The 10000-nt window shown below is 44.9% G+C and overlaps 1 protein-coding gene across 1 annotated transcript in view; it reads left to right on the forward strand.

Annotated features, from left to right (window-relative positions):
* Nucleotides 1-9667, forward strand: part of LOC125044462 (putative neural-cadherin 2) — a 19402-nt gene extending 9735 nt beyond the window's left edge. Inside the window, exons 7-15 of the mRNA XM_047641145.1 lie at nucleotides 335-680; nucleotides 1274-1573; nucleotides 3748-4134; nucleotides 4862-5222; nucleotides 5815-6004; nucleotides 7182-7414; nucleotides 7850-8134; nucleotides 8468-8875; nucleotides 9298-9667. Of these exons, the coding sequence (XP_047497101.1) occupies nucleotides 335-680; nucleotides 1274-1573; nucleotides 3748-4134; nucleotides 4862-5222; nucleotides 5815-6004; nucleotides 7182-7414; nucleotides 7850-8134; nucleotides 8468-8875; nucleotides 9298-9620 (2833 nt within the window). The 3' untranslated portion in view covers nucleotides 9621-9667. The remainder of the gene's footprint in view (nucleotides 1-334; nucleotides 681-1273; nucleotides 1574-3747; nucleotides 4135-4861; nucleotides 5223-5814; nucleotides 6005-7181; nucleotides 7415-7849; nucleotides 8135-8467; nucleotides 8876-9297) is intronic.
* Nucleotides 9668-10000: the final 333 nt, after the last annotated feature.

Consider the following 10000-nt stretch of genomic DNA (forward strand, 5'->3'; position numbering starts at 1 on the left):
ATTGTAGTGAAATATTTATAATGATTTAACTGACGTCATCATCGTACTGACGAGAATGCTCCCTTATGCCCTCCCCTCCACCCCTACCCACCCATCTAAACCCACCAATACCCACCCATATACCCATACCAAACACGCCTACTCCCATCCGTACATACGCACCTCTAATTCCTACCCCTACGCACCCACTCACCCAATTCCCACCTGTACCCACCCATACCCACCCACCCGTGCCCCCCCACTCATCCATGCCCACCCGTGCCCACTCATATACCCTTCCCCACCCTCACCCACCCATATACCCCCCCATCTCTACTCCCCCCTCCTCCCGCAGGTGCATCTGCCCCGGGCGCTCGTGGGGCTCTCGCTGCAAGATCCTCTCCCGCTCCTTCGGCGGCTCGGACTGGGCGTGGCTGCGTCCCCTCCCGCCCTGCCTCCCGACGACGCTCTCGCTCCGCCTCCTCACGCGCCGCCCCAACGCCCTCCTCCTCTACACGGGCCCTCTGTCGCCCTCCTCCGCCCGCACGAGCTTCCCGCCCGCGCCCATGATGGTTCTTCAGCTGGTGGATGGGCGCCCGCAGCTGCTGATGGAGGGTTCTCGAGGCCCCGTCAGGCTGCTGGTGAACACGACGCTGAACACCGGCTCGTGGCACACTGTTCATGTTCACCTGCACGCGAAGGTGGGTGGGCGGCCTCGCTAACGTGTGGGGTGGGCGGCTGTTTGTTCGTTTGTGTGTTCGAAATCAAGGTATCTTTGTTGTCGATTGTAATTTCATACATGTATTTTTTATTTGTTTTTATTATTATTATTATTATTATTATTATTATATATAAATATATATAAATATATATATATATATATATATATATATATATATATATATATATATATTTTTTTTTTTTTTTTTTTTTTTTTTTTGTGGGGGGGAGGGGACGGTTTTAATCCAAATAAAAAGTAAAAACAAAAAATGAAAGGAAAATCAAAGCCGGGCACCTTGTTGTTGTACCCTTTTATAAATTTGTATTTATATATTAATGATACATTTATAAATATTAATGCTTACATAATTATAAAAAATACCGGCGCATTACACTGATTGATAATGTACATAAAACATTCCTTTCACTAAAAGAAAGTATTTCAAACCCATCCATCATCAAAAGAAAAAAGAAATACCAAAAAAACAATTTAAAAACAAAATCCCACGTCATTGATTTCACGCCAGAGTCAATATTGCAACATTCCTCTCTACATTCTTACCGTCTATTCCAGGGCGTTGCTCTTATGATTGACTTGTGTGGACGTCAGTGGGCCTCAAAGGAAACGGCCCCGAGGAGCCCTTGCATCGCTCGCTCTCCGTGGGCGGAGCCTCGGAATACGGAGGGGTGGATGAGCAGCTTGCCTCTGCAGGTGGGCGGGATGGCTCACCCACGCCCGCAGCCCAAGGACTTCGGCTGGACTGGAGGCGCCCATCTGCACGAGGGGCTGCAGGGGTGTGTCTCGCACCTGACTGTCAACGGAGAGGTAGCGATCAGAAGCTTTTTGGTAGTCTCTGTGTCTGTCGGAAGGAAGGCAATTCTGCTTTTCTGTTTTTCTGGCTTACTGTCTCTGTCTGTCTGTCTGTTGCTATGTGTCTGTCTCTGTCTCTGTCGCTCTGTTTGTCTCTCTGTCTCTATCTCTGTCTGTCTGTCTGTCTGTCTCTCTCTCTCTATCTATCTATCTATCTATCTCTTTCTTTCTTCTCTCTCTCTCTCTCTCTCTCTCTCTCTCTCTCTCTCTCTCTCTCTCTCTCTCTCTCTCTCTCTCTCTCTCCCTCCCTCTCTCTCTCTCTATCTATCTATCTATCTTTCTATCTATCTCCCTCTATTACTATCTATCTCTATCTATTTATCTCTATCTATCAATCTCTATATATCTCTGTCTTTATCTTTATCTGTCAATTAACATCTTTCTTTGTCTTCCTATATTTTGATTTATCTATCTGTCTATCTATTTGTCTGTCTGTCTGCATGTATGTACGTCTGTTTGTTCCTTAATCGCTCAGTCTGTCTATCTGTCTCCCTGCTTATCTATCCGAATGCATAACTGACAGCCTTCTAATTCTGAACAATTGTTTAACCGTTCCCTAATTAAATGGATCCTCTCAAACACGGAAATGAAAAAGGCACAAACATCAGATATCAAATTATGAAATTAAATTTAATTTTCCTTTCCTTTTGATTACATCACACACGCACACACGCGCACATATTCGTAAATGGGTTGGTGCTCGTGTGTACGTTTCATAATGCCATTGCTATCATCACTTATTTGACGCAACGTATTTCGTCAAATAATATGAGTTGTATTTTTTTTTAACAGACGTTTTATCAATTCATGTATTCATCTATTTATACATGTATTGATGATATATATATCGTAACTCATTTGGAGGTAATTGTTGATAAAATTGTCATTCTATTGCCGAATGAATCCGTTTTAAAGTATAAAATGCCACTAAGAAAAATCAATAGCAACATTAATTCGAAATATGGAATCTATTTTTTTTTAATTTTTTTTTTTTTAGTTATAACTTTCACTTGTGTCCGTAAAAGGGGAAAAATTGCAGCTGAAAATTCCTGCTAGATTATAGAGCAGCGAAACTAACGGACTTTAAACTTTTTTATTTCATGAGCGCAAAGGAAAGCTGGTCTGATTTTAATGAAGAGACCTAGCAGTTTTAAGTTCGAGGGGGGTGAGAAAGAGAGAGAGAAAGAGAGAAGAGAGAGAGAGAGAGAGAGAGAGAGAGAGAGAGAGAGAGAGAGAGAGAGAGAGAGATAGATAGAGAGAGAGAGAGAGAGAGAGAGAGAGAGAGAGAGAGAGAGAGAGAGAGAGAGAGAGAGAGGGGAGAGAGAGAGGAAGAGAGAGAGAGAGAGAGAGAGAGAGAGAGAGAGAGAGAGAGAGAGAGAGAGAGAGAGAGAGAGAGAGAGAGAGAGAGAGAGGGGGGGGGGGAGAAGAAGAAAGACAGGAAGAGAGAGGGAGAGAAAGGAAGAGAGAGAGGAAGAAAGACAGGAAGAGAGAGGGAGAGAAAGGAAGAGAGAGAGGAAGAAAGACAGGAAGAGAGAGGGAAGGAGAGGAAGAGACAGATACCTAAGACAGACAAACAGAGAAAGGAAGAGAGAAAGAGAGGAGAGACAGATAAATGAAGACACACACACACACACACACACACACACACACACACACACACACACACACACACACACACAGAAAGAGAGAGAGAGAGAGAGAGAGAGAGAGAGAGAGAGAGAGAGAGAGAGAGAGAGAGAGAGAGAGAGAGAGAGAGAGAGAGAGAGAGAGAGAGATTAAGAGAAGAGAAAAAGATAGATAAAGATAGATAGAGAGATAGATAGAGAATAGAACCCGATAAATAAAGATATATAGAAAGAAAGAGGGAAAGAGAAGACGAAGAAATAGATAAAAACAGACAGACAGAGAGAGTGAGTGCGAAAGAGAAAAAGACAACAGATAGATCAAAATAGAGGGGTGGAGAGAGAAAGAGAAAAGAGGCAGACGAATAAAGGGATAGATAGAGAGATAGAGAGAAGAGAAACAGGTAAACAAAGCCAGAGAGACAGGTAGACGGATAGATAGAGAGAGAAAAGGCGAACGAGGAGAAACAGACAGATAAAGCCAGGGAGATAGGTAGACGGATAGAGAGAGAAAGAACGAGAAGAGAGGAACCCTAAACTCCCTCCAACCAACAGCTGACTGACCTGGGCGAGCCGGCCTTCAGCAGCGGAAGCAAGTCCGGCTGCGCCCTCCAGGAACAAGCCTGCCAGGGGCGTGGAGAGGACCAGGAATCCTACGTCGGGAGGTGCGGACTCCAAGGGCGCTGTGGCGGTGGCCTCAACGCCCCCACATGCCAGTGCGACCCCGGGTGGGCGGGGGACCTCTGCGCCACGCCCACTGTGCCGGCCGCCCTCGGACCCGGTTCCCACGCTACCATAGCACTGTCCTTTAGTCCGGATCCCTACGTCCTCTCGGTCCAGCTGAGGGTCCGGACACGCGGGAGGACGAGTGGGCTCCTACTCAGGACTTCGGATGATCGCCGCGCGCCCGCCCTGGCCGTGCACGTGAGTCCTGAAGGCTCGGTTTGGATTCCTTTATCATTCACGTAATAATAAGAAAGTCATAAGTAAATGAATGAATAATGATAAGGATGATAAATAAAAGAATAAATAAAGTCGTAAGTCCTGAAGGTTGGGTTGAGTTCCTTTATCATTCACGGGATAATGATAATAAATTCCTTAGTAAATGCGTAAATAAGATCCTGTATAAATACATTTTAAAAAGTGGAAGGATTTTTTACTCATTCATTCATTCATTTATTACTGACATATATAGTGATGTATTTGTAGTTAAGTGTTTGTAAGATTTTTTTTTATAGATTATCTCCCTGCCGTATGAGTAATACTGATGGTATAGGGTTAATAACGATGCAATAGGTGTATCCATAATAAGGATGTCAGTAATTTGGAAATGACAGTAAATGTAATGACAATGATAGTAGTAACGATAAAACATATTGATAATGACGATAGTATTGTTGGTAAGGATGGTAATGCTATTTATGTTACTGATAATAATAGCGACAATGATAATAATAATGATGATAATAATAATGATATTAATAATGATGATGATGATGATGATGATGATGATGATGGTGATGAGGATGATGATAATAGTAATAGTAATAATAATAATAAAATGCTGCTGATAATAATACAAATCATAATAATGTTAACAATCATACGACTATTGTTTGTAAATATCAAAATAACACCGTCTCGCGTCCCAACGCCTCACACCCCACAGCTGCGCGACGGCGTGGTGTGCGGGTCTCTGGAGCAGGCGACGGGGCGGCAGGAGACGTGCGTGGAGGGCTTTCCTGTAGGAGATGGTGCCTGGCACGCTGTCACGGTGGCACGACATGGCTTCAACTTCTTCACCGCGGTCGACGACGGTGAAGGTTGGAGGAGGAACGAGAGCATTGCGTCCCTCGCCAAAGGGTCTCCGGACGGCGCTGACGGGGACGGGACGGGCAGGGAGTCGTCTCGGTTCTTGTCCTCGACGTCGCCCACGCCCACGCCCATCAATGTGGAGCGGGTGGTGATCGGGGGCCTGGCGGAGAACGTGGACGCCAATATGGTGTCGGTGGAGGAGGATTTGAGTGAGAGTAAGTGGAACATTGTGTGGGGGTATCTGGGTCAAAGATGTTCATGGAGGGAATTATTACTTTGAGGGTAAACTATGGTGATCTATTTAAAAAAATACATATATATTTTCTTTTTCTTCTTCTTCTTCTTTTTCATTTCTTTTCCTTTTTTTTGTGGAGGGGGGGGGGGGAGAGAGGCTGACTGGCAATAAAAGCCTGAGGATAACTATTCCATTACAATATAGCAACACTAATGGTGAATATAAATTAAGCTCAACTTAGTCACTCTAAAAAGACACACTTGTAGTTCTGACATCTTGAAGGTCATGGATATTTTAACTATGACATACAACATAAACGCACGGGGATAATCTAGATCTCATAAGTTCAGCTTAGTTTTGCGAAGATACATATGTAGCCTCAACGTCCGATGTATAAACTATGGTTCTTTATCCAAAATAGTTTGGTTCATGTCAAATAATTTTTTTTTAATGGCATTCATTTTTTCTATCACAATTAAGCAACATTAAATGGTGAATACAGTACAGCTCTCCATAAGTTCAGCTCAGTGAGTTTTCCGGAGACGCTCATACAGCTCTTTGCATCCCAACAGGCTGCATTGACGACGTCCGCATATCTGGCCACCCTCTACCCCTGCCACCTGCCTCCAACGTGACCAAATGGGGCGAAGTGACCACCTCTAACCAGCTGGGTCGCGGATGCCCTGGACCTGACCTCTGTGCCAATACCACCTGTATCCCACCCCTTACATGCCATGATTCATGGAAGCTCGCCACCTGCAGGTAAGTTTGGCCAGTCGCCCTTGCCTCTCTGTCTGTCTGTCTCTGTTTGTTTGCCAGTCACTCTGTCTGTCTTCTCTTTATCTCTAAATCTCTCTCTCTCTCTCTCTCTCTCTCTCTCTCTCTCTCTCTCTCTCTCTCTCTCTCTCTCTCTCTCTCTCTCTCTCTCTCTCTCTCTCTCTCTCTCTCTGTGTGTGCGTATGCTTGTACGTTAGTGCGTGTATGTCTCTGTCTCTTGTTCTGTGTGTCTCTTTGTATATGTTCACATATATGTATATATTTCGATAGGTTGCTGTCTCTCTTATTTATGGATTCAGTTACATATAAATTTGCTCAGAACGAATTAATTTAAACATTAAGCAGCAGACTATTATTCAATACAAATGTACATTATTCACTGAGATTTGAATCCCCATCTTTATACAATTTGCAAAATTAATACCTGGGTGTAATGTTTTTTTTCAACCCCGGAGCTCAAGCTGAGTGTGGAAGCTATCAATAATTCCTATTGCTATAATCTGATCGTATTGCATATATATTTCCCCCTTTTTAAATCTAGCTATCTGCATTATAAGTATATATATATTAAGCCATGGTATTTCAAAAGGCAATTCTCTTTTATACATTCGAATCAGCTCTTTTAAAATAAAACTGTTGCGTTTCCTTTTTGCATCTACACTCTCTACACATTCCACTCTTACTCTAGCTGCACATTTCGTCTTTACAGTCTTCGTTGTTATGTCTTCACTATATCACCATATATATACCCATTTTCATTTCTTCTCAAAACTATCCACACGCATTTCCTTCCTACATTTATTCATCAGCATATGTTTCTTCTTCACATCTGCACTACTAATACATACATACATTCATATTACTCATACGTACATATTACTCAAACATACATATATTCATATTACTCACACACATGTACTCATATTACTTACACATACATATTTTCATATTACTTATACATACATATTTTCATATTACTCATCCATACCTTCATACATTCATACATACAATCATACACGCATACATAAGCATTACTTATGCACACACACACACACACACACACACACACACACACACACACACACACACACACACACACACACACACACACACACACACATCCACCGATACCTATTACTCATACACACTCCTGCTTCGTCAGCTGCGCCCCCGGTCAGCACCTGGTGGGGAGAGTCTGCCAAGATATCGACGAGTGTGTCTTCCAGCCTTGTCTCCACGGAGGAACCTGTTACAACCTCCTCCCCGGCTACCACTGCCTCTGCGGCCCAGCTCACGTCGGGAACAACTGCCAGTGGACCAAAGTGGCTCCTGATTCATATCCACTTATGGCACATGCGGCCCTGGCGCTGCTTACTCTGTCGGTGCTTCTGTCGGGTAAGTTATATTTGCAGAGGGATTTTTATTGGCATTCATTTGTGCGTTTTTAAGAGGATTTTCTTTTTTTACAAGATGGCTATATTTTTTTTCTTATCTCTTTGTTTCTTAAAATGTTCCGAATTGGTATACTTAAGTCACTTTCTATTCCTTCTTTTTATGTAAAAAAAAAAATTATTCTCCATAAAGTTTCAACTCTTCGATTACATTGCAAATGTTATCCAAAACTGTAACACTACACTAAAAAAATAATGATAATCATTACGAAAATACATAAATAAAACAAGACCATAATATTGCCAACATTGAGTCCTACACACATTTTCCAAAAAGGAAAAGTACCTAAAAAAAAATAATAATAATAATAATAAAAAAATAAAACAGACTTTGCCTCCAAATGTTTTACATTCCTCTCGAGTGTTCCTTTCCTCGCAGTGGTCCTCCTGGTGCTCCTCGTCCTCCGGCACCACTATGCTGACGGCGCGACATGTGGCGATATGTGTCGAGAAGGCTGTGGCGACGGGGAAGATACAGACGCTCCTGTAGTAGTCGAGGAAGGAGGAGGAGGAGGAGGAGGAAAAAGAGGAAGAAGAAGAGGTCACAAGCGCTGTTCTTCCTCTTCTCGTGGTACTAAGTTGCCTGAGGGAGAGAAAGTCCTCCTTCAGGAACTTAAGATGGAGGAAGTACCTGGCACAGACCTTCCGCCATCTTCCCTCGTAGGTGATCATCAAAAACAAGACTTATTTACTAAATAGGAAGTTAAGCGTTATTTTCTTTTATTTATCTATTTTCCATTTTATTATTCGCATTTTTTCTTTCTTTTCTACGGCGGTAACGGATGTTATTCCCAGATTGTATGCTTTCGTGATATCTATATTTTTTCACCCTTTGAAATGATGTCTTACCCTCCAATCCTCCTAGTTACGAATATCCATTCCTTCGCCTCATACAAATTCATAAATCAAATCAAATTAGAAAATGAAAATATGAATCAGCATAAATTCCCCTGATTTTTCTCACCCCCCCCCCCCCTCCCGCCTTCCTCCTCCGCAGACAAGAGCCCTCACTCCCTCACCCCCGGCGGCCGCCCCATGAACCAAGCCCACGCCCACGACGCCCAAAGCAAGCGGGACATTCGCGCGGCGCCCACGGGGGGAGCGACGCCCGGGGGAGAGCGTGAGGCGAGAGGCGAGGGCGGGGACGACGGTCGGGAAGCGAAGGACGCCCTCCTGACGGCGGGGCGGTCCTCCTCTCCGGGCGGCGGGGGGCAGGAGGGGCGTCCGAGGGGAGGGAGCCTGACGCTGCGAGGGGGCGGCGCCAGGGGCAGGCAGGTCGTCCTCTGCGCCGCCGTGGGGAGCGGAGATAGGTCGTCTCTGTCGTTCCTGACGCACGACGACCTCAGGGCCTACGCGTACGAGGGGGACGCGTCGCCTTCAGGGTCCCTCACCTCGACTGTCATGGGTGCGACGAGGATTCCCAAGCGGAACTGATGACGTCATTATTCCTCTCCTCTGCATCACTACTTCCACCCACTAATATCAGCAACGTCATCACCATCATTTTCATCATTATCATTATCCTTATTATCATTATCACAATCCTCCTCCTAAGAATCATCACTATCATTCTCCTCTTCTTCTTCACAGTCATCATCATCACCTTCATTATCATCTTCATCATCGATACCTTCATCATCAGTGTCATTATTAAGAGTTATGGTAACGAAATGAAATAAAATATTAGACGTAATATATCAACTCGATACCTTAGAAAAACACCGAATAATTGCCACATAAGCTTTAGGAATTATAATGTCATTCAATACACAATTTCTCGTGCTCCAGCTTCTCCTCCACAATACATAATCTAAACCTCCATTCTAGGCCTGAGGACGAGATCGGTCGAGGAAGGCAGCGTGAAGCCCCTCTTGGTCGAGTACGAGGAGGTACTTGGCCTCTTGAACGATCTCCCGGACGCCTCCCGCCCCCATCAGATCCCCCAGCCACCTCCTGAAGCAGAGGAAGTCCTCCTGAAGGCGACGACGACGACAACCAGTAAGGAGCCCTCCGCTGTTGCCACATCTGAAGACAAGGCGATGCCCCTGAACAGCTCGAATGGTAAAAGTGGCAACAGTGAGGAATGTGCAGGGAGTCTAACATCCAGAGCGGCGAGAAAAGGATGGAAGAGCGTGTTTCCTTTCCGGTAGGGGAGAGGGAGAGGGAAAGGGAGAGGGAGTGAGAGGGAGAAAATGAGTGAGAGGGAGAGTGAGGGAGTAAGGGAGTGAGATTAAGAGAGAGAGAGAGAGAGAGAGAGAGAGAGAGAGAGAGAGAGAGAGAGAGAGAGAGAGAGAGAGAAAGGATATGCGAAACTGAGCTAACGTGTGTCAGCTGGTGCTGACTCGGCTGAGCTTAGCCCTTACCCGCCGTAGTGCCCAGTCACAGCAGTATCCTCCAGGCGACAATCACAACTTCTCGCGCCTGGGCGGGGCTCGAACCGCCGACCCATCGGGGGAGAGGCCGACACGTTACTACTGTACTAGCCTGGAGGCTAGAGATAGAGAGAGGGAGGGGGTGGGGGCAGAGAGAG

Source organism: Penaeus chinensis, chromosome 35, assembly GCF_019202785.1.
Source record: "Penaeus chinensis breed Huanghai No. 1 chromosome 35, ASM1920278v2, whole genome shotgun sequence".
NCBI lineage: Eukaryota > Metazoa > Arthropoda > Malacostraca > Decapoda > Penaeidae > Penaeus > Penaeus chinensis.